Source organism: Mobula birostris, chromosome 18 (genome assembly GCF_030028105.1).
Source record: "Mobula birostris isolate sMobBir1 chromosome 18, sMobBir1.hap1, whole genome shotgun sequence".
NCBI lineage: Eukaryota > Metazoa > Chordata > Chondrichthyes > Myliobatiformes > Myliobatidae > Mobula > Mobula birostris.
The window spans coordinates 58,998,539-59,024,626 of NC_092387.1; the positions used below are offsets into that span (position 1 = coordinate 58,998,539).

Consider the following 26,088-nt stretch of genomic DNA (forward strand, 5'->3'; position numbering starts at 1 on the left):
GTCATTGGAGAGTATCCAAAGATTCATGAGAATGAAAGGGTTAACATGAGCTTTGGCAGCTTTGTGCCTGTACTCACTGGAATTTTAAAAGAATGTCGGGATCACATGGAAAGCTGCCAAATATTGAAATGACTAGATAGGGTGAATGTGGAGAGGATGTTTCCTATGGTGGGCACAGCCTCAAAACTGAGGGGCAACCTTTCAGAACAGAGGTAAGGATTTTTTTTAAAGCCAGAGAGTAGGGAATCTGTGGAATGCTCTGCCACAGACTGCAGTGGAGGCCAAGTCCGTGGAAGGCGGAAGTTGATAGTTCCCTGATTGCTAAGGGCATCAAAGGATATGGGGTTGAGTGGGATCCAGCATCAGCCATGATCGAATGATGGAGCAGACTCGATGGGCTGAATGGCCAATGCTGTTCCTATGGACAGTGCAGCATTCCCCTCCTTTTGCACCGGAATGTCAGTGTGCATCTTACAGCTCTTGTCCCTGCAAGCTTAATCTATCTTGGTTTTGGTGCCACAATTGCTCCTCCAGCAGAGTGAGTGTGAATGGCATTGCTCAAGATTTCCAGCATCCACAGAATCTCTTATGTGATCCTGTGTGTGCACACTTTTATGTCTGTATATGCAGATGTGGTCTTTACACTCATCCCCTGATCCACTTCCACCATTTTCTCTGGTTTCCCCTTGCATCTCAGGGTTGTTGATGGACAGGCGAGAGTAAATAGCAAAGATGCAGGAAAATGGAGGGAATTGACCAAATGGCCCCATATTGTGGTGCGGCAAGTAGATGGAATGGAAGTACATAACAGAAGCAGAAACAAGAGAAAACCTACAGATGCTGGAAATCCAAGCAACATACACAAGATGCTGGAGAAACTCAGGCCAGGCAGCACCTATGGAAAAAAAGTACAGTCGACATCTTGGCCCAAAAAGATAGATGCTGCCAGACCTGTTGAGTGCCCCAACATTTTCTGTTACATAGAAGCAGAATTAAGTCATTCAACCCATCAACACCATCACCATTCCATCATGGCTGATTTATTTTCCCTCAACCCCATTCTCCTGCCTTCTCCCTGTTATCTTTGACACCCTTATTAATCAAGATCCTATCAACCTCCATTTTAAATATACCAAATGACTTGGCCTCCACAACCATCAGTGGCAATGAATCCACAGATTCATGACTCTCTGGGTACAGAAATTCTTCCTCATCTCTCTTCTAAAGGGACTTTCTTCTGTTCTTAGGCTGAATTCTCTGATCCTAGACTCTCCCACTATTGAAACTAAACTCTTCATATCTACTTTCAGCATTGGGAACATTCTTCCTCTCTGACCAGATAACCTGATCTCTCAATCTTTGTTCTTTGCCAACTGTGCACAGCAAAGCATTCATCAGTGAAACATTTTTAAGGTAAAATGTGCTCTGGAGCTTTTCATCAGATATATTCTTATGTGAAAGCCACAATGGTTTTGGAAAACAAGTGAGCTTAAGCAAAGCTTGTTCACGTTTACTCTTCAGAATGACAGTGGCTTTGCTTTGTCTTCCCAATATTTTCGGTTTAACATCTCTAACATTTTTCAGCTGTTTATTTTAAGTGCACATTAACTGAGTTAACATTTGCTCTTAATATACCTTTTCATACTCAGTCTTGATATAAAAAAATCATTACATATTTTATTGTAATCTGTGCAAGAACATAAGCATTCTTTCCTCTATCATCAATCACATTTATCCCACTCTTTATGTAGGAACCCAAAAATAATCAAACATACTTTGTTACAGTACAAATGATCATTCCAAACTATAACGATCACTAAATAATTCATAAATAAAATACAAAGGTTAAATAGCAAAGAAAAATTCTGATGCAATTAACACATCTATATTACAATACATGTGATAACTACAAACCAATTCAATTCAATCTATGGTCAGTCCACATTGACGTCAGTCCCTTCAGGCACATGGCATAAATATGGAGGAAATGACAGTAGCCAGATCTGGAACCCAAATCCATGGATCATGTCCACTTTGTTTCAAGAGGCTAAAAGGTAAACAAGTTTGATCATCCTTTTGATTCCTATCTTCAAGAATTTTTTTTTATTCAATCGGAGGTTGAGGAGAATCTTATGCATTCCCAAGATGCTGAGAGTAGGTTTAGTAGTGGATGGTTTTGTGTGGCAACAAGTTGGTGTAGATCTGGAATCTCAGACAAGTTCAGCATGACAGGTTTCCATTCGTTAATCAGTTGGACTTTGAAGAGACAAAACATTTTGGCCATTTTAACTGATGGCAATTTTTAATTTAGTTATTTTGTCTGGACGATTACTTTAGATCATGGTCATTATACTACCACATTGGGAATAAACTAGACATAGTTCAGGAGTCCCAGTGTTTTATGACCCATGGAGAGCTTGTGATGCGCAAACACAATTATGAAAAAGAAAACAGTCAATTTACATACATCAAGTTTCCACAAGTTAGTAATGTGGTTACAATGTGGGGGATAAAAAATGGTCCATGCATTCTCTTGCATACATACAAACACTTGAACGAGGAAGCCCCTTCAAGCCTCTTAACGCCCACAGATTGATAGAATGCCCTCCTGTTGACACACTGTACTTCCGTGCCAACAAGTTCTTGCAAGAAAGCATAATGTACTGTATCAACCAAAAGGATTCCAGAATCCAGGATTCTGGTTCTAATCACAGAAGCAGCACTTTGGTCAGAACCCCCACTCCTACTTAAGGTTGATTATTGACATGAAACACTGACCTTGCTTTTCACTCCACAGATACTTGCCGACTGACCAACTATCCCATTTTCTTTTTATGTGACACTTCTGCTTTTTTTTTGTGTTATTTCACATTTCGGTTATTACAAATTTAGTAGCATCAGCTCACTCAATACAAGGCTGGAATACTACATTATGCCAGCCTTTAAATAGCAACACGCCAGTTGTTAATGGACGACAGACAATACAAATATTTTATACTTTTCTACTATGTACAGCTTCGTGAAAACATTGCTTCCTCTCTCGTCTTGTTTTCAGTCGGTACAGAGAAGTTGCATATTGCGGAAGCCCAACATGTTTCAGATCTGAGGTAAACACTCATTATATAAATACTATTAGGGAATGTAGTGCAAGACAGTGTCCCTTCAATGTCATTTAATTAGGTACATCTATGCAATGGTCACCCAAAGAATAGCTCTGATGCTATCAACAAGCTGAAAAGCTATACGTACCGGGTTGAAAGTGTTTAAAAAACAAACATTTACACAATGTGGGCATCAATAACAAGTGATTTCCTTATTCACTCATGACCAACCAACAACCAGCTGAAAAACTAAATACTAGTTTGGCAGTGTTTTATTTTAAATTAGCACAATGTGGGCCCTATTGGCAAATTATTTCCTTATTCACTGATGATTGAGCAACAACTACAGTCATGTCCCTTTGTGTTAAATGAGACTTACCTCATCCACACCCACACATGCCCAGCTTCTAAGTTAATTGAGCTAAACTTTGTCAGGTGCTTCTCTGATTTCAATTGCAATGCCACTCTCAGCTCTGGGATTCACCTCTTCTCCCTCCCTATATCTCGATCAAGTTCTAAGCAGGGTCTAGAGCAGAGTGGCTTTGGCAAAGCCTAAACTGGGGTATAATTAAGAAGGTTCTTGATGAGAAACCAAAATTATATCGAAGACTGTACCATCCATCACCAAAGCTAGACTGATGAGCAGTAATTAGCCTGACGGTGCACAAGAGATTGTATAGATGCTGGAAAACCAGAGCAACACACACAAGATACTGGAGCAACTCAGCAGGTCAAACAGCATCTGTGGTGGGGAATAAACAGTCAACGTTTCAGGCTGAGACCCTTCATTCCGCCAGCATTTTGTGTGCATTGCATTGGTCTGATGGGACGTGCCCTACATTTGTGGAAAGGAGCCAGACAACGACCTAAAGCTTGGTCTGTACTAAAGGTACATCAGTACATGAACAACCTGCTAAAGAACATCTCCAGTGTTGCCCAACAATAATGCAAAAACTTTGGCACCAGAACCCAAAGCTGCAAAGTTCATTGTTCAAAGTTCAAAGCTGCAAACTTGCTTTCCACTACCCAGAAGCTGGCCATTTGAGGTTTATGGGGAAGTTATAGGAATCAAACGTATATATGTGATATATTGATAATGACTTCTTAAGGAACACAGGAAGTTCTTGGAGCCAAGGAGCAAGAGCTAAACAGTTCAGAACTGAAATTTGTTAATATTGTGCTACAAAGCTCATGCACATAAAACTGAAATGAAACAACAATCAGTAAAGGGATCAAATGGATAGTTTTACAGAAAATTGGCTAAGAGTCAATTAAAAGGGGGCAAAGTTCTGAATCTTGCAGAACACTGGCAAAAAGCTCATTTTTAAGAAAGGGCCATAACAATGCATCCCACATCCTATAGTGCCACTATTTTTAATTTCTTTACAATCCTAAGGACACAAAGTAAAAGTTGAAATGTTACAGCACACAGCAAGCTCTGAAAAGCAGCATTCCATCCGTTGAGTTGATGCACAGGTCTACTTTCTCGTTGGCTGCGATGAACAGCACAGAGCCTCGTCGGACGTTTATCTGGGATGGGTTAGCAATGGCTGAGGCTTCTCCCCTGATCACAAGCAGGATACTTGCAGAATCAATGGAAGAGATCGTGTATTGTTTCACCGAACTCGGAACCTGAGTTAGAGAGATTTTAGTTTAGTTTGTAAGCTTTTCAATTGACAAGAACTTAATAGATTCTGCTGTCCCTTCATTATATGCTTTTTGAAAGCATACGATTTGTTCAGATCACACCTATCATTGTGCATATTACTGGCCACTAACATAGAACACAGAACAATGCGGCACAAGAACTGCCCACATTGTTGTGCTGAACTAATTAATTCATAATCGAATACCCAATTAAATTAATCCCTTCTGCCTACACAAAGTCCACATCCTTCCATTCTCCGCACAATCATGTGCCTATCTTAGAGCCTCTTCAACACCTCTGTCATATTGGCCTCCACTATCACTCTGACAGCACACTCCAGACACTCACTTCCCCTCACTTTAATTGCATGCCCTCTGATATTGCGTCAAAAAATAAACATAAGATACAACTAGGGATGGAGCAGAGGAGATTCACCAGGATCCAGTGGTTGCGACTGGAGATGAAGCTCATGGCTCTGCAATCCATAAGGCCTTGCACAAAAACGGTATTTATTGAAGAGTGGCAACAAGGAAGAAGCCCTGGCTAAGCAAAAAAGCATATCCTTGTCCATAAAGACTATGAAAATCATCATTTAGAAGATACTATAAAGATGTCTTTGGAAGGAGATGGAAGATCTTGTCGTTGGATGAGACTAAAGTGGAACTTTTTGGCGTCAACACTAAGCTGTATGTGTAGCACTGTGTTAGATTTACGCATCAGCCAGGTAACACCATCCCTACTGTAAAGTATGGTGGAGGTATAGGGATGCCTTTCAGCAGCAGCGACTCTAAATCTGGTCTGGATTGATGGGAAGATGAATACTGCTGAATACAGAGAGATCCTGGATAAAAACCTGCTAGCCTCTGCCACAAAGCTTAAACTGGGGAGGAAGTTCATTCTTCAGCAGCGTAACAACCCAAAATATACTGCCAGAACAATCATGGAGCGGCTTCAAATTAAGAAAAATTATGTCCTTGAGTGACTCAGTGTCTTGACCTTAATCTGATTGAACATCTCTGGCAATAACTCAAGATTGCTGTCCACTGCCACTCCCGAACTAACCTGGCACAGCAAGGAGAATGGGCAAATCTTGCCCCATCACGTTGTACAAAGCTAATAGAGACTTATCCAAAAAGACTGCTGTCTGTAAAATCTATGAGAGATGGTTCAACTAAGTACTGAGCAAAGGAGGAAGAATACTTTGAACTGCTGACATTTCAGTTTTTGAATATTTAGGTTTTCATACTTTTCAATTTCCCTATATTTTCGGCCTCTACTGTGAAAAATGGAGCACTCTCGGTTAAATTGATCAAATACTCATCTATGTGAGCAAAAGGATGGAGGCTGAATATTTTTTCAAGGTACTGTACATTGAAATATACAGTGAAATGAGTCTTTTTGTGTCAGTGTCCACAGTCCAAACAGGTGCTTGGGTCAGCCCACAAGTGTCCCCATGCTTCCAGTGCCAACACAGCATGCTCACAATTTACTAACCCTAATCCATACATCTTTGGAATGTGGGAGTAAACCAAAGCACCCGGAGGAAACCCACATGGTCACAGGGAGAACATTCAAATTCCTTAGAGATAGCAGTGGGAATCAAACCTCTGTTAGTGACCGCTGACATTGTCAAGCGTCTTGCTAACTGCTACACTGCCATGTCGCCCTCGGGGATATAGATTTAGGTTGAGGCAAGAGGGGATCTGAGGGAGACCTTTTCACCCAGAGAGTAGAATCTAACTACAAGACTACCCTACTGGAGAGTAGAAGCAGAGCTGCAAACAGCATGAAGAAATATTTAGGCAAGCACCTAAAGTGTCTAGGTGTAAAAAGCTATGGGCCAAGTATAGTAAAATGGGATTAACATGAGTGGGTGCCTACTTGTTAGCATGATGTGGTGAGCTGAATGGCCTGTTTTTGTGCTGTGTTGTGTTGTGCCCCCTGGAAAAGAGGCAATAAGAATACCAAAGAAAAATAAAGGAACTGCATCATTAAAGTTTGTGGAGATTATTTGAACATAAAACATTACAGCACAATACAGGCCCTTCAGCCCACAACCTATTCCAAGATCAATCTAACCCTTTCTTCCCACATAGCCCTCCGTTTTTCTATCATTCATGTGCCTAAGAATTTCCTAAATGCCCCTAATATATCTGTCTCTATCACCATGTTCCACGCACTCACCACCGTTTTAAAAAAAGGTCTAAAATCTCCATTTTCCTTCGAGAAAAGGCAACCTAGCAGTAAATCAATTTAAAATTTAAGGACTACCACTGTTAATGTCCAAAAGATGTATTGCCTAAATGTCCAAAAAAAGACACAAATCATCGATACAATTTGGAAAGAAAATTGTTTTAGCCAGATAATGCAAAATTCATTACTGAATAATGTGGTTGATGGAGTTGCACAGATGCATTTAAAAGGAAGTTATGTACATAAAAAAGTTGAGTAGTAAATAGAATACACAACCACCAATACAGACCTGTCAGTTTCATGTTCATGTTTTGCTGCTGAAATTTTGGCATTAATATTTCATCTGTCATTTCACAATCACCTTATATAGCCCATCATCGTAAAGATTAAAATCTGGTCTGCCTGGAGGGCAAATTTAGGCATGTTATAAATTTCCATATTGTTGGTGTCAATTTCTTTAACTCACATTTGTTTAGGCATCAAGAGAATGGAAACTGGTTCAGTACACTATCAGATTGGTATGCCAATATGCCCTGGGAAACAGTAGCAAAGAGATAAAGTATTAGTGGAGTCCAGTCAAAATCGCAAAACGTACCTCTATTTTTATTACTGTGAAATCAGGCACTGGAGGATCGTACATGAAAACCCTTGGGTCACAGGGATCCTGGGCAAACGGGAAGGTTTTTTCACTTGCCGGTGCAGGTACGTAGTTCAGCATTTCGCAAAGGGTGTGAACATCAATGAATTTTGGAGTAAGGCCAGCTCGCACTGTATTATCAGAACATGCCATACATTCTATGCAATCTGGAACAAATGAAAAAGTTAATTAGCACTTTTCAGCTATTTCACACAATATCACTAAGTTTCTTAAGAGCAACCAAAAATAGACTGCAGACTCATAAGAAAATTAGAAAGGACCTCAATATTATAGTGTGTAGAACAGCACAGTATAGGCCCTTCAGCTCATGATACACCAACCTTTTTACCTACTCTAAAATCAATCAAACCCTTCCCTCCCACATCGCCCTCCATTTTCCTATCATCCATGTGCCTAAGAGTTTCTTAAATGCCCCTAATGTATCTGCCTCTACCACCATCCCTGACAGGGCATTCCACTCACTCACCACTCTCTGTGTAAGGACTTAACTGAAATCCTCCTTATCTTGCCTCCAATCACCTAAAAATTATGAATCTTTGAATTATCCTGTTCCATCCTGGGAATAAGTCTCTGGTTATCCACTATATATGCCTCTGATCAAGTCTATGATAAGCTCATTCCATATGCTCACCAAACTCTGCATGCAAAAGTTTCCCCCCAGGTCCCTTTTAAATACGTTAAAAATTCCTACAGTGCAGTTATAAATAACAGGTACAACCTAACCATTACACTGAATTCACATGTTACTTAGCATTTCTACCTTTTGGATCTCACCTCCATAAAGATAAGCGTGGGGTTCATTAGCTCCCAGAAACATGGCTTCCCCAGGTTGCAGCTTCACGAGATTCAAAAAGTAGATGACAAAACATCCAACGTCACCTGGAAATTGGGAATGTAACCGCAGCAACAGCTCGCCATTACTTCCTGCTGTGTCCTTACCTGCAGCAGCTGCACAACAGAAGACTCTTGTTACTGCCAAAGTTGGCTTGCAATATATTAGAACATAGAGTAGGGTACAAAGCATCAAAAGTGCCAGCACTAGTATCCCAAACCAATGTAATTGAAGGATCATATTTCAGCTGGCAATATCCTGTCAATAATCTTATTGTAGCTTGTGGGATCTTGCCATGTTTGCATTTGTGCTTGTGACATTGACAACAGCTCCAACTTAAGATATATGCAAATATTTACTTCAGAGTTCCATATGTTGACAAACTTGCTTATAAGGATCCAAGAAATATTTCATTGCACATTAGTTAAGTGCAAACTAATTTACATTTGCCTTCAACATAGCTCTGCTGTCTGTTAGTAGCACAAACCTTCTTCCGACACCCTCTTCACCAACACGTTCAGCTGATCAACAAATGTCTTCTTTTCACAGTTCATCATTCTAGTAAAGCATTTCTTCAAAGCATCAGATACCCGGTGTGGTTCACCGGGGCTGTTTTCAAGCACTTCCGCAGCTTCATTGCCGATCACTGCATGAAATTCTGGGACATCTGCAACAAGTGTTTTAGAGATAAAAATAACAATGAAAATTAGATACCGGTTGAAGAATGCTGGGGTTAAAGAATAGAATTAATTTTCAGTCTGATTTGAAAGCGGATATGCCATTGACTTTGGAAAATTTAAAAACAGGTATTTTCCTTTTACCATTCAGTTCTCAGATCAACTGGCTAAACTCTAAACAATACAGTTTAGCAACACTATGACCACATTGCACTAAGATGAACTTATTTTTTTGTTCTAATTGCACTTTATTATAAGTTTTGTTTTTCTTGTGAATTCTGCTTATATGGTGCTATGTGCCTGTGAGAGTGCTTTTAAGTATTTTTTTCCATTGAAGCTGTGCATACATGTGCTTGTACACATGACAATTAACTCAACTGTGACTGACAGTAAAAACAGATTTCAATGTTTCTTCTTTTGTTCATCTCAAAGCAGTTCACAGCCATCCAATTACTTAAGGATACACATGTTTACACAAGGGTGCTGCAGCTAATAGTGCTGCTGCCTCACATTTCCACTTGACATGATTTAATCCTGACTACCAACATCGTCTACGTGGAGTTTTACATACTCTTGGATTTCTTTTGGCTGTTCCAGTTTTCTCCCCAACCCAAAAACATGCAAGTTGATAGGTTCATTAGCCATTGTAAAACTGCCCTTAGACCATGAGACAAGACCTAGAAACTGCTTTACCATTTAATCACAGCCTCGCAACCCCATTCTCTTGCCTTCTCCCTGTAACCTTTGACTAGTCAATAACCTACTAATCTCTGCTTTAATTACACCCAATGACTTGACCTCTACAACTGTCTTTCACAAGGAATTCCAGATACACCACACTCGTGCTAAACAAATTCCTCTATCTCTGTTCTAAAAGGATGTCTTTCTATTCTCAGGCTGTGCTGTCTAGTTCTAGACTCTCCCACTATTGGAAATATCCTCTCCACATCCACTCTATCTAGGGCTTTCAATGTTTCGATGAAATCCTTACCCCCCCCCCCCCACCATTCTTCCAAACTTCAGTGCATACAGGCCCAGAGCCATTGAACTCTCCTCATATGTTAACCTTTTCATTCCCAGGATCATTTCTGCAAACCTCCTCTACACCTTCTCCAATGCAAGTACATCCTTTCTTAGATGCAGGCCCAAAATTGCCCACGACTGCAAATGCAGTCTGACCAATGCCTTTTAGGGCTCAACATTAAATCCCTGCTTTTATATTCTAATCCGTTCAAAATGACTGCTAACATTTTATTTGCCTTCCTTACTACTGACTCAACCTGCAAGTCAACCTTTAAGGAATCCTGCTCTAGGACTCTCAAGTCCCTTTGCACCTCTGATTTCTGAATTCACTCCCCATTTAGGAAATAGCTGACACCTTTATTTCTTCAACCACAGTGTATGACCATACACTTCCCGACACAGTATTCTATCTTTAGTTTATAGGTGAGTGGTAGAACTTTTTGGAAAATTGATGCAAATGGTAGGGGGGGGGGAGGGTGGTGGAGGATGGAGAAGTTACAATGGAGAAAGAGATCGCATGGCCTGGTTTCCTGCTACAGTATATTGTAATGATATATGCAAATAATTGAATTCAGCAACCAGTACATGCATGATCTGGTCCAAATTGGAAATTAATGCCCATTTCACACTTCTTTGCTGATATTGGCTGAAGAAAGAATGTTGACCAAGTCTACTTTCTCAAAATGTGACATGCGACAAATGGAGAGTGGATCCAACAATGCAGCTTCCGTTCATTACATCACCCAAGTCAAGCTAACCTGTAATATTTCTGATCGTGTCCAAGATATCCTGAAGTGGGAGGGTGAGGAGCCAGAGGTCGTGGTACATATAGGTACCAATGACATAGGTAGGAAAAGGGATGAGGTCCTGAAAGGAGAATATAGGGAGCTAGGAAGGGAGTTGAGAAAAAGGATCGCAAAGGTAGTAATCTCGGGATTACTGCCTGTGCCACGCGACAGTGAGAGTAGGAATGCGATGAGGTGGAGGATAAATGCGTGGCTGAGGGATTGGAGCAGGGGGCAGGGATTCAAGTTTTTGGATCATTGGGACCTCCTCTGGCGCAGGCGTGACCTGTACAAAAAGGACGGGTTACACTTGAATCCTAGGGGGACCAATATCCTGGCAGAGAGATTAGCGAGGGCTACTGAGGTGACTTTAAACTAGAATGGTTGGGGGGTGGGAATCAAATTTAAGAGGCTAGGCGTGAGGGGGTTAGTTCACAACAGGGGGATGGGAACCAGTGCAGAGAGACAGGGGGGTGTAAAGTGAGGGTAGAAGCAAAATGTACTAAGGAGAAGAGTAAAAGTGGCAGGCCGACAAATCCAGGGTAAGCATTAAAAAGGGCCACTTTTCAACATAATTGTATAAGGGCTAAGAGAGTTGTAAAAGAGCGCCTGAAGGCTTTGTGTGTCAATGCAAGGAGCATTCGTAATAAGGTGGATGAATTGAAAGTGCAGATTGTTATTAATGATTATGATATAGTTGGGATCACAGAGACATGGCTCCAGGGTGACCAAGGATGGGAGCTCAACGTTCAGGGATATTCAATATTCAGGAGGGATAGACATGAAGGGAGGGGAGGTGGGGTGGTGTTGCTGGTTAAAGAAGAGACTAACGCAATAGAAAGGAAGGACATAAGCCGGGAGGATGTGGAATCGATATGGGTAGAGCTACGTAACACTAAGGGGCAGAAGACGCTGGTGGGTGTTGTGTACAGGCCACCTAACAGTAGTAGTGAGGTCGGAGATGGTATTAAACAGGAAATTAGAAATGTGTGCAATAAAGGAACAGCAGTTATAATGGGTGACTTCAATCTATTGGGTGAACCAAATTGGTAAGGGTGCTGAGGAAGAGGATTTCTTGGAATGTATGCGGGATGGTTTTTTGAACCAACATGTCGAGGAACCAACTAGAGAGCAGGCTATTCTAGACTGGGTTTTGAGCAATGAGGAAGGGTTAATTAGCAAATCTTGTCGTGAGAGGCCCTTTGGGTAAGAGTGACCATAATATGGTGGAATTCTTCATTAAGATGGAGAGTGACATAGTTAATTCAGAAACAAAGGTTCTGAACTTAAAGAGGGGTAACTTTGAAGGTATGAGACATGAATTAGCTAAGATAGACTGGCAAATGACACTTAAAGGATTAACGGTGGATATGCAATGGCAAGCATTTAAAGGTTGCATGGATGAACTACAACAATTGTTCATCCCAGTTTGGCAAAAGAATAAATCAAGGAAGGTAGTGCACCCGTGGCTGACAAGAGAAATTAGGGATAGTATCAATTCCAAAGAAGCAGCATACAAATTAGCCAGAGAAAGTGGCTCACCTGAGGACTGGGAGAAATTCAGAGTTCAGCAGAGGAGGACAAAGGGCTTAATTAGGAAGGGGAAAAAAGATTATGAGAGAAAACTGGCAGGGAACATAAAAACTGACTGTAAAAGCTTTTATAGGTATGTAATAAGGAAAAGACTGGTAAAGACAAATGTAGGTCCCCTACAGACAGAAACAGGCGAATTGATTATGGGGAGCAAGGACATGGCAGACCAATTGAATAATTACTTTGGTTCTGTCTTCACTAAGGAGGACATAAATAATCTTCCAGAAATAGTAGGGGACAGAGGGTCCAGTGAGATGGAGGAACTGAGCGAAATACTTGTTAGTAGGGAAGTGGTGTTAGGTAAATTGAAGGGATTGAAGGCAGATAAATCCCCAGGGCCAGATGGTCTGCATCCTAGAGTGCTTAAGGAAGTAGCCCAAGAAATAGTGGATGCATTAGTGATAATTTTTCAAAACTTGTTAGATTCTGGACTAGTTCCTGAGGATTGGAGGGTGGCTAATGTAACCCCACTTTTTAAAAAAGGGGGGAGAGAGAAACCGGGGAATTATAGACCGGTTAGCCTAACGTCGGTGGTGGGGAAACTGCTGGAGTCAGTTATCAAAGATGTGATAACAGCACATTTGGAAAGCGGCGAAATCATCGGATAAAGTCAGCATGGATTTGTGAAGGGAAAATCATGTCTGACGAATCTCATTGAATTTTTTGAGGATGTAACTAGTAGAGTGGATAGGGGAGAACCAGTGGATGTGGTATATTTGGATTTTCAAAAGGCTTTTGACAAGGTCCCACACGGAAGATTAGTGTGTAAACTTAAAGCACATGGTATTGGGGGTAAGGTATTGATGTGGATGGAGAATTGGTTAGCAGACAGGAAGCAAAGAGTGGGAATAAACGGGACCTTTTCAGAATGGCAGGCGGTGACTAGTGGGGTACCGCAAGGCTCAGTGCTGGGACCCCAGTTGTTTACAATATATATTAATGACTTGGATGAGGAAATTAAATGCAGCATCTCCAAGTTTGCGGATGACACGAAGCTGGGTGGCAGTGTTAGCTGTGAGGAGGATGCTAAGAGGATGCAGGGTGACTTGGATAGGTTGGTTGAGTGGGCAAATTCATGGCAGATGCAATTTAATGTGGATAAATGTGAAGTTATCCACTTTAGTAGCAAAAATAGGAAAACAGATTATTATCTGAATGGTGGCCGATTAGGAAAAGGGGAGGTGCAACGAGACCTGGGTGTCATTATACACCAGTCATTGAAAGTGGGCATGCAGGTACAGCAGGCGGTGAAAAAGGCGAATGGTATGCTGGCATTTATAGCGAGGGGATTTGAGTACAGGAGCAGGGAGGTACTACTGCAGTTGTACAAGGCCTTGGTGAGACCACACCTGGAGTATTGTGTGCAGTTTTGGTCCCCTAATCTGAGGAAAGACATCCTTGCCATAGAGGGAGTACAAAGAAGGTTCACCAGATTGATTCCTGGGATGGCAGGACTTTCATATGAAGAAAGACTGGATGAACTGGGTTTGTACTCGTTGGAATTTAGAAGATTGAGGGGGGATCTGATTGAAACGTATAAAATCTTAAAGGGACTGGACAGGCTAGATGCAGAAAGATTGTTCCCGATGTTGGGGAAGTCCAGAACAAGGGGTCACAGTTTGAGGATAAAGGGGAAGCCTTTTAGGACCGAGATTAGGAAAAACTTCTTCACTCAGAGAGTGGTGAATCTGTGGAATTCTCTGCCACAGGAAGCAGTTGAGGCCAGTTCATTGGCTATATTTAAGAGGGAGTTAGATATGGCCCTTGTGGCTACGGAGATCAGGGGGTATGGAGGGAAGGCTGGGGCGGGGTTCTGAGTTGGATGATCAGCCATGATCATAATAAATGGCGGTGCAGGCTCGAAGGGCCGAATGGCCTACTCCTGCACCTATTTTCTATGTTTCTATGTAACTGATAGGCTAAAGTGATGATACCTAAATCCAAAAGCTTCAGTTTCAGATGCCTGACTCCAACCAAATGAATCACTTGTCACCTAGTGCTCACATTTCACACAGTGCTCAAGGAACAGAAATGTTTTTGCAAAGCTGCTCCAAAAATACAGAAAGAAGGCATACTATATTTTACCTACAAATTGTCACCACGGTTTACAAGGACATATCACGGCGCTTCATGTCTTACTTTTCAAAAACCCAATAATTTCCTCCACTGGTCTGAATCCACACAGTCCTTCAAATGGAGTCAGTGCAATAGCCATTTCTGGTTTGTGATTTTTATCAGGATATCGATCTGGAAACTGAGCATGCAGCTGTGCAGCTAGTTCCTGTAGGAAACAAATTTCAAACCTTTGATGAATAGAGTGCTTTAAAATATAAATAATTCAGAAAATTATCTTACAAATGTTTGCTTCAGGTTTTTTTGGGTTGGGTTCTGGGCATGTGGAACAGAACTAAACACATCCAAGCTAAGCGCAGTAAGTCAATCTTCCTCCATTCTGCACAAGAGCATGAGGCTAAGTTTTCTCCCACCCTGCTCCAGTACTAGTAGTATTTTTGATCTATCGATTCCCAGCAAAATCATAAGTACTTGGAGGAACAATGTTTATTATTCAATTATAGGTATCAAAATTGGATTTGTTTTAAATAATTTTCTGATGGCTTAATTCCAACTCTAATTCCTTATTATTTTTCTAAAGCTCTCCTGATGGACTCAATTAGACAGAAGTCCTGAGTGAAGAATATCTTGCTACGAAATGTCTCTTGCAGGAAACACTGAGGTCTGCTTTTGCACAGTGTGCTCCCACAATCAGCAACGTGGCAGATGATCATATTTTAGTCATATTGAATGGAGGGTAAACTTCGGTCAGAAAGCCAGGAAGATCTTCTCTGCTGCTCTTGAACAGAATACCAAAGGGCATATAATATCCATCAGTGTGCCAGCAGGAACTCTTTAATGTTTCTCATTCCAGAGGCAGTACTGCAGTGTCAGCCTTGATTACTGTGGCTATCTATAGTGGGGGAAACCCACAACCTTCTGAATTAATGATGTTGCCAAGCAAACTATATGGTTATATAAAAACAATTGTTCTGAACCTTTATTTTACCTCTGACTTGAGAATGCCCAAGACCATAAGATATCGGAGCAGAATTAGGCCATTCAGCCCATTAATTCTGTTCTACCATTTAATCATAACTGATTTATTAACCTCTCAAAGTCGTGCTTTTCCCACCCCTCCCTCGTACAATCACCTCACACCTGCCAGCTTGTTTTAAATTTAAAATAGACTGAATGCACTGAAGGTGTCACATTTCATAAGTTCACACACTGCTTCTATTTCTATGCAAATTATCCGGGATTCATTTTTCTGAGGGAGCCCATTCTTAGGAATTTAACATAAGCACAAAACAATGATGGGGACAAGATCAGAAATGATGATGACAGATAATTAAAGTGTCAACAACAAGGTTAGTTCAGACAGAATCCTTCAAATGCAAGAGAAGGTAAAAAAATTTGTTGAATCACATATAGCTCAGGGTAGCTAATTTCAAAGATCCAGCACAGTACAAGTAAAGGAAGATCTCATTTCAGCTCTAAGTGTCCTACTCCTTATTTTGAGATGTGACTCCTCAACTTCTAGACTCAACCAATCATTTCCACATCCATTCCATTTAGCCCTGTAAGTATTGGATAGATCTCAATAAGGTCACTTCCCCTTGTAAACTGGAAAAAACACAGGTCTATTTCTACTTGATCTCATGGCACCATCACAGGAATCAATCTGGTGAATGCTTGCTGTGCTCTCTCCAACAAAGATATTCACTATAGGTAAAGTGGCAGAAATTGCACACAATACCACAACTCACTAAGACACCTTTACACTTGTACTTAAAACTACTTTACAATAAATGATTTTCAATAAATTGAGTTCAAGAGGTAATGTCAGACCAAAAGACAAAAGAGCAGGATGATACCATTCAGCCCATCAAGTCTGCTCCACCATCCCTCTCAGCACTATTCTCCTACCTTCTCCAAGTAACGTTTGACACACTTGCTAATCAGTGAACCTATTTAAATACACCCAACGACTTGGCCTCCACAGCCATCTGTGGCAATGAATTCCACAGATTCACCATCTTCTAGCTAAGGAGATTTCCTCTCATGCCTGTTCTAAGGGATGTTCTTTTATTCTGAGGCTGTGCCCTCTGGTCATAAGACTCCCCCACTACTGGAAACATCCACTTCAGGTCCACTCTATCTAGGCTTTTCAATATTTGATGCTTCAATGAAATCCCCCCTCTCATTCTTCTGAACTCCAGCAGGCACAGACACATATATCAACAGGATAAAGGTCATCTTATGTTTAGGTACATGGCGCAGTCCAACTCAAAATACTCCCGAAACAAATTCACATTCCGGACAATGCTTTCTATTTTGTAAAATTATTTTGAAAACTGGGCAAAATTAATATTCCACGTTACAAACATGGTTATTTACCCAATTAAATGAGGTTCTACTTAACCCTTTGCTTACTTTGTTCGGATGAGCTTGAATAGATAACGAGATGTTCACCGAAAGCACCTTGAACAAAAAAGGCAACTGTCCTTGGAAAACATCCTTCACTTTTGACCCCAGGGAATCAGGATGCTCCGAAATCCACTGGCCAAGAGTCTTCTGGGAAATTCTGTTGTCGCAAATGACTGCATCCCCTTTGGGATGTGCTCCCATCCATAACTAATAGAAAAATCATAAAACAGCATCACTTCTCAAGCTTGCTAATAATTTCCATATTTTGCCATGTTGGAAGATGTGTTTTGCTAATTATATTGCACATGGATTTCTCATCTTTGTGTTACTTGTTAACATGATAACACCATCAATAATGTGCTTGTGAATAATGAGGTAATTGTAAACTTAATTTATATTAAATTGCCATATGATTTCTATCAGTACTTTTCCTTCTCTGCATGAATCAAAGCTGTCCAAAGCAGTAAAAGATAATTTAAGGATTCATTTACTGATCTTTCAATGCTCACCAGAAAGCACAGAAAAGATATTAGCAGAATTTTGAGACTTCATTTTGAATTATACTTCTCAATAAATTAACAAACAAAATTTCAGACTGCGTGACAGAAGTGGGATTGAAGATTGATTGGGTCTGGTGTCCAGAAAGAAACAGAGTGTTTGGAGGCCTTCCTGATGGGGAATGGAGGTGTATAGGGACTGGACATACATGGTAAAAATGAGACGGTCAGGGAACTTGGAAGTCATTGAAAAGATCAAGAGCATATAAAGTGTCATGGATGTAGGTACAAAGGGACTGAACCAAGGAGGACAAAACAGAATCAGGGTATGCAGATACAAGTTTGGTGGGGCAGGAACAAGCAGAAACAATGGGTCTACCTGGACAGGCAGGACCTTGGATAGGAGGTAGAAATGGGAGGTGCAGGGTGAGGGAACTATGAGATTGGTGGCAGTGGATGGGAGATCCCCAGAGTTAATAAGATCAGTGATGGTACGGGTGACAATGGCCTGGTGCTCCTTAGTGGGGTCCTGTTCAAAGGTCAAGTAAGAGGAAGTATCTGAGAGTTGTCACCTGGCCTCAGCAAGGAGGAGGTCAGGAGTATCGTGCGCAGTTCAGATCACCTACCTACAAGAAAGTTATCCATAAGGTTGAAAAAGTGCAAAATTTACAAGGATGTTGCCAGGTCTTGAGGACCTGGATCATTGGGAAAGGTTGTCGAGGTTAGGACTTTTATTTCCTGAAGCACTGGAGATTTGTAGGATGTATACAAAATTATGAGGGGTGTAGATTGGATAAATGCAAGCAGGCTTTTTCCACGAAGGTTCGGTGAGACTAGAACTAGAGGTCATGGGTTAAGGGTGAAAGTTGAAATATTTAAAGGGAAGCTGAGGGGGAATTTCTTCACTCAGAGGTGGTGCAAGTGCAGAATATGCTGCTAGCAGAAGTGGTGGATATGGGCTCAATTTCAGCATTTAAGACAAGTTTGGATAAGTACATGGATGAGAGGGGAATAGAAGATTATGGTCTAGGTGCAGATCAGTGGGACTAGGCAGAGTAAGAGTTCAGCACAGACTAGTTGGGCCAAAGAGCCTGTTTCCATTCAGTAATGCTATGACTATAAGGGAGACAATGTAGGAAAAGTTTACTAAAATACTGACATAGTGATCTTGCAAAATTCACCTACCCACACATATACACCTCCTCTCTCAAAGCTAAGACCCAGTATATAGTTTAAGGCAAAATGCAAAGTACCTCAGCATAGGGTTTCTCTTGTTCAATGACTATCAAAGGATCATTACTTGAAATTAGTTTTGCCACCTCACTCTCCGATCCAACCTTCCCCCAGGCATAGTGCTGCACAGCACACTTCAGCGGAAACACTGGTGAAAAGAACAGATTGAAAAACTCTAACCTCCAAACCTCAACACAATAATAAATGACTCCAAGCTTGGCATAATTTAAAATAAAGACACATCAAAATACAAGACAGTTTAATTTTCAAAAAAAATCATATACTTTAAAAATACAACAAGTACCCACAACCATGTTTAGGTAGGTACATGGATGGGAGGGATATGAAGGGCTATGGTCCAGATTGTCAGTGGGACTAGGCAGAATGACAGTTCAGCATGGATTAGATGGTTCAAAGGGCCTGTTTCTGTGCTGAAGTGTTCTATAACTCTATGACAAAGTGGACAGAGTAGGATAACATCGACATTAAAAGATTCTCAGGGGGCAGTTAGTCTTTGGGACCCCACTATCCGGAGGAGAGGAGTAGTTCGGAATTGCATGGTACAAAAAGTGAGTGACGACGGTTACTTGTTAAATTTCAAAGATGAGATTGACACTTTTTATTAACCAGAAGTTTCAAGGAACACAAAGTCACAACCAAATGATGATCTTGTAAAATGATGGAAGAGACTTAGGAGCTGAATGTCCTAGTGTTGTCCCTATAATGTTTAACGTCAGCAAAGTGAAACAGATCAAACCATCAGGAGGAGCTCAAGATGGAGTATACCAAATGTGAAATGCCGACAAAACCATTTGCAATGTTAAACTGGTCCAGAAATAAGGATGGGAACCACATAAAGTAGTTTCCTTCCACAAGACCATACGATATAGGAGCAGAATTAGGCCACTCAGCATATAGAGTCTGTTCCACCATTCAATTATGGCTGATTTATTATCCCTCTAAGCCCCATTCTCCTAATCAAGAACCTAATAACGATCTAATAATTCCTTCACACTTACCAGGATCTGACACTTTTGATGGCTGATAGAGCCTGTAACTCAGTCCCATGTCTCAAAAAGTCCCAGAATCTTCTGATTGCCAAAAACAGTTCCCAGGAGCCAATGGCCATTCCGCCACCCCCCCCACTCCCACCCAGCATTACCTTTCCTAACTTACTTCGAATAGTCTACCTATACAACTAAATATCCTGGAATCTCACAAAATAAATATCACCGAATCTAGGTGTGGACTGGTGGTTGTGGGGGGGGGGGGGGGGGGAGAGAAGGGGAATAGAATTCCAATTATCCACCTTACACTATAGATAGATCTTTGCAACAATAGTTTTGTAATTATTTTTTGCCTGAGCTGTTCAGCAAACAGCCTGACAATGCAAATATTCTCAGCACAAGAGAACAAAAGCAAAATGTATATACACCCTACGATGATTGTGAAAGAAAAATCTTAACTGGTGAATCACAAGAAATAAATGCAAATGATCTTGCTGGACAAGAAGACTGGCACACTACATAATGAGCACTTGCCTGTCATCTCTCCAAAATCTCTCACTGACCCACGATAAAAGCAAGCTTTGACACAATGAGCATTGTTCATGGAAAACTGGCCTACAAAGAGCATCATGACCAGCATAAACTCTAGGTAGGAAAAAAATGTCAAGACTAAAGTTCATTTTTAATATCCTACAGAATGCTCGTCACAGATTCAATCATTCCAATATTATAATCTCACTGTTTAGTGATTTTATTCAGATCACCGGGCTCCATTTCCCAATTTCATTAAACCTAATGGATTCACTAAAATATATTATATGATTGTGTAATTTGTTTAAAAAAAACATCGTGGAAGTATGTGAGGGTGTTAATGAGTTACATTTATTAGTCTCTAGCACCAAAGTTCTAACTTTACCAGATTAGAGATATAATCTACCATTTGGAACTCCTGATACCTTAGCATCTGCCTTACCAGATGATGTCTACTTAATTTTCTTGAGATTCATCAAGGGCTCCCAGTTCCCACACTCACCAGCTTCTCACAGTGAGTCCCAGCTTCTGTCTATAAACTAAATAGGGCCCCATTTTAAAACCATCCTGAAGAAATTGACTTGGGCCCACTTTCCCATGCTCCCTTTAGATTTCTAGGTTCACATGAAAATTTTGTTATTAAAGTGTGATTTGCAGGTGTTTTAGGATATTAATATGGACAACCTCCTGGGTTGGAGAACTGTATGTGCATGTGTAGTTAGGAGGAATGTGGTTTCTTTGCTGATGTTGTGGTCGCTTGCCATGTTTTATGTTGTTCTGCCCAGCATTGTGGCCATACTATGTTGGCGTCTGAATGTGTGGCGACACAAGTTGGTTATGCTGAAAGGGCCCGTTAATGTACTTTAACTCGAAATAAAATTAATTTTAAAATGATGTATTTCACTGTTATCAACACACACACAAAACGCTGGCGGAACTTAGCAGGCCAGGCAGCATCTATGGAAGAGGTACAATCAACGTTTCGGGCTGAGACCCTTCGGCAGGACTATTTCACTGTATGTTTCGATGTACATGTGATCAATAAATCTGAATCTGGAATCTTAAATAGCTTCCAGTAATCCTGGAGATAACATCCAATTGTCCAAAAACAAAAAAAACCACACACACATGCGATGCTCTAGCACCAATATCCCGTGTACCGCATTATCAGAGATTTATTGTATAAAGGTAGATCCAAGAAACAAAATGAGTACAAGGAGAAGGGAAAAGATAAAATTTTGTTTGTACAGTAGCACAACAGTTGCTTTGAAAAAGGAGGTAGGAACATTCTTGGTGTGGAACATTCAAAAGGCTAGCAGCACAAAAGTATTGACCACACCATATTTCATTAAGACTCTGTACACTTTGAATATGAAAACGAACCCCAGTCCCTCTGTGGCATTGATTCCATATCTTAATATACAGAGAAGATAAGACAGGTTAATTAATCACTCTTTTCTTATTTAAACAACCAGTCACAATCTGCATAGGCCTCAAATCCTTCCATGTTATACCATTACTTATGTCATCTACATATCAGAACAAAATCGAATTACTGCTGCCTCTGCACAAGGTAAAATTGTCCCTTGGTACTCATCGGGTATCAATCACTAGTGACCTGTAGATCAGGTCTTTGATCTCTCCACACATCCTTCATTTATTGAACTGTAATCACAGCAGCAAACATTAATCAAGCAATCTTCTGAACTCCACTCAAAATAGTCAGCATTCCTGAAGTTTCATAACTACTTTAAAAATTTGCCAATTTTAATTGACTAGGACTAATACCATGCAGGTTAACATACACCAACAATTGCCATGTGTCATAAAAATCAAAATACCAATACATTTCATGGCAAAGAGATACAAACACAAGAAAATATGCAACGGCCAGAGGACAAATTGACCCTGTTGCAAACAAGGCACAATTAATCAATCCTACCGAAGATTCAAAAGCATTATTATAGTCTCAATTCTCAAAAGTAATCAAGCTACACTGTAGAACATTTAGTACAAATAAATTGTTTATTTTCAGTTACAAAATTTTATCCAGACCCTACAAATCATTTTCTTCTATTCCTTCCATGCGCATTTCATAACTAATTTAATTATCTTAATTTAATTTTTAATTGAGATACAGCACAGAATAGGCCCTTTGAGCCATGCCACCTAGCAATCCCCCAATTCAATTCTAGCCTGATCAGAGGACAATTTACAATGACCAATTGATCTATCAATTGGTACATCTTTCAACCGTGGGAGAAAACTGGAATATCCAGAGGAAACACACAAAGTCACAGGAAAAACATATGAACTCTTTACAGGCAGCGGTGGGAATGAAACCCAGGTCACTTGTACTGTAAAGTGCTAACCACTACGTTACCATGCCGTACCAAAAGGTCCTTGGTCTGAAACGTTGACAGGTTAATCTCCTCCATTGATGCTGCCTGACTTGCTGAGTTCCTCCAGCATTTGGTGTGCTGCTCAAGATTTCCAGCATCAGCAAATCTCTTGTATTAATTACTTGATATTTTCATTTTTAGAATTACTTTCCACATATTTTCTGGTTACATACTTTATAGTCGCCAAACAATTGGTACTAGAACGTACAATCATCACAGCAATATTTGATTCTGCGCTTCACACTCCCTGGATTACAAATATTAAATATTAAAAATAGTTAAAATTAGTAAATATTAAAAATTTAAATTATAAATCATAAATACAAAATAGAAAAATGGGAAGTAAGGTAGTGCAAAAAAACCGGGAGGCAGGTCCAGATATTTGGAGGGTACGGCCCAGATCCGGGTCAGGATCCGTTCAGCAGTCTTATCACAGTTAGAAAGAAGCTGTTCCCAAATCTGGCCATACGAGTCTTCAAGCTCCTGAACCTTCTCCCGGAGGGAAAAGGGACAAAAAGTGTGTTAGCTGGGTGGGTCGTGTCCTTGATTATCCTGGCAGCACTGCTCCGACAGTGTGCGGTGTAAAGTGAGTCCACGGAAGGAAGATTGGTTTGTGTGATGTGCTGTGCCGTGTTCACATCCTTCTACAGCTTCTTTCAGTCTTGGACCAGACAACTTCCATACCAGGTTGCGATGCACCCTAGAAGAATGCTTTCTACGGTGCATCTATAAAAATTAGTGAGTGTTTTAGGGGACAGACCGAATTTCTTCAGTTTTCTCAGGAAGTAAAGGCGCTGGTGGGCCTTCTTGGCAGTGAACTCTGCTTGGTTGGACCAAGTCAGGTCATTTGTGATATTGACCCGAGGAACTTAAAGCTTTTGATACAGCATTCTGAGGTAGTTTGTTCAAAATAAAATAGAAGTCTCAGCCTGTAACATTTTACAATGTAATTTACTTTTTGAAGAGCATTATTGTTATGATTTTGGAAACATGACAGCCAATCTGCAAGATCCCAAAATATTGCAACACAAACCAGATCATCTGGTTTTTAAAAAATGCTGCTCAAGATAAATATTGCCATGATATGTTTTATATTCACCGAAGGAAGTAATCTTAATTAATTTCTCATCTAGAAGCCAAGAACTCTAATGGAGCAATACGTTCCCCAGTTCTACACCACAAATGTCTAGCTGGATCTTAATACACAGAACTCTGGAGTAGAATTTTAACTTCCAGCTAGTCCCAAACATTTAAGGCCACAGATATCAATCACTGGTGACTTTATAGATCAGGTCTTTGAACTCTCCACCCATCCTTCATTGACTTGCTGAACTGCAAGCACAGTGACATACATTAATCAAAGCTATACTTTGCAGGTCAATGAAAACCCAGAATGCCTCAAAAATTGCTAAGACCTAACCAAACTTAGTAGACTCCCAGCTATTTCTGTTTTTTTTGGCGGGGGGGAGGGGAACTGCCCAAAATTATACTTTGAACTGCGCAGATTCAAAAGGAGAAGCTGGCTTTTTTGCTGCTGATTCATAGAGTCTGACAGGATAAGCTCCATCCCAATATGTAGATGTGCACAGATTCAAATTATTGGTACCACGGGCATCTGTACACTATATATAAATGCCGCAAAAATTAGCTATTTGATGCAGCAAAACAGTACACTTCAAGGCCTGCTGCGTTCACCAGCAACTTTGATGTGTGTTGCTTGAATTTCCAGCATCTGTAGAATTCCTCGTGAGTACACTTCAAGATGAGGACAAACACAAGTTAGAAACCCTAAACTGTACACAATTTACAACGTGTGTAAAACAGCCATAACAACACTAGTGGAACACACATAAAAGACTGAAGGAGCCCAGGTCAGGCTGCATCTATAGACTGAAATGAACAATCCTCATTTCGGGCCAAGACACTTCATCAGGACACTAGCATAAGATTCTAAAAATATAAGGTAATGACTAAATAGACACTGTTCCAGGAGAGGTCAGTTATGATTATATACATATAAAGAAATATCCAAATGAAATGGGAATACAACTGAGTCTATTACCATACAAAAATGAAAGGATGTCTGCATTATTTTAGATATTGAAACTTTTCGTCCCTCTTCCCTCCGGGAGAAGGCTCAGGAGCTTGGAGACTCGTACGGCCAGATTTGGCAACAGCTTCTTCTCATCTGTGATAAGACTGCTGAACGGATCCTGGCCCGGATCTGGGCCATACCCTCCAAATATCCGGACCTGCCTCTCGTCTTTTTTGCACTAACTTACTTTCTCTTTTTCTATTTTCTATTTATCAATTAAATTTTTAATATTTACTATTGTAATCCAGGGAGTGGGGAAGCGCAGAATCAAATATCGCTGTGATGATTGTACGTTCTAGCATTAATTGTTTGGCGACAATAAAGTATAAAATATAAAGTATCACATTGTTAATAATATTGCATCTCCTGCTCCACCTGAGATAGAAGTGAAGCGATGGGGGGGAGAGGGGGTAATTAATGGAGTGCGGGGAAGAAGGAGTAATTAATGTATGGAAAGAGGGCGTAATTAATGGAATGAGAAAAGAGGGGGAGTGGGGCGGGAGTCGGGAGGCTTTGAGAGCTCGGGGTTGGAGAAGACACGGAAAGACAGTGGGTTCAGGTGAGAAGACAGATGGCGGTGGAGCGTGTGTGAGTGGAGGCTGCTCAAGACCAATTCATCAAAGGTGCAGCCACACTGACCTCTAAAATGACCAGTTCCATTTCCCCATGGAAAACATCCGCAGTCCCCTACCCGCGGAAATACCTCGCTCCCGTTACCAGTGAGTGACAGTCACGGTTACTCTCAGTCTGACTGATTTTCACACTGCCCTCACCTTTCACCGCCGCCATGACTGCCTCCTCGCCCTCGGGCAGACAACCTTGTGCGTGTCAGGGCATCACCATGCATACGAACGTACGGTGCGTGCGGGTCATCACCATGCGTACCAATGTATCTTAATGCATTCTGGGAATTGCAGTTTATATTAAAGTATGGTTAACGTGTAAACGTGCAGGTAGCCCACACAGAATGCTGGAGGCACTCAGCAGACCAGGCATTTATGGAAAAGTCGACGTTTCAGCCGAGATCCTTCATAGAACTGAAGAGAAAAAAGCTGAGAAGTCAGAGTAAGAAGGTGGGGTGAGGGCAGGAAGAAATACAAGGTAGTAGGTCACACACATCAAAGTTGCTGGTGAACGCAGTAGGTCAGGCAGCATCTCTAGGAAGAGGTACAGTCGACGTTTCAGGCCGAGACCCTTCATCAGGACTAACTGAAAGAAGAGTGAGTAAGAGATTTGAAAGTGGGAGGGGGAGGGGGAGATCCAAAATGATAGGAGAAGACAGGAGGGGGAGGGATGGAGCCAAGAGCTGGACAGTTGATTGGCAAAAGGGG

General features: G+C 40.9%; 1 protein-coding gene across 2 annotated transcripts; it reads right to left on the reverse strand.

The window, feature by feature from the left end:
• Positions 1–1,651: 1,651 nt before the first annotated feature.
• On the reverse strand, positions 1,652–25,608 carry mpi (mannose phosphate isomerase). Of its 2 annotated transcripts, none has more exons than XM_072282040.1 (8): positions 25,531–25,608; positions 18,743–18,870; positions 16,999–17,199; positions 14,650–14,791; positions 8,920–9,099; positions 8,375–8,548; positions 7,538–7,746; positions 1,652–4,733 (listed from the first exon to the last, which is right to left on the reverse strand). In XM_072282040.1, the coding sequence occupies exons 1-8, from the start codon at positions 25,544–25,546 to the stop codon at positions 4,521–4,523; spliced, it is 1,263 nt and encodes a 420-aa protein (XP_072138141.1). In that variant the 5' UTR covers positions 25,547–25,608; the 3' UTR covers positions 1,652–4,520. The 2 variants fall into 2 exon arrangements, with proteins under 2 accessions (XP_072138141.1, XP_072138142.1); XM_072282041.1 differs by lacking the exon at positions 25,531–25,608 and adding an exon at positions 25,397–25,485.
• Between the last annotated feature and the right edge of the window lie 480 nt (positions 25,609–26,088).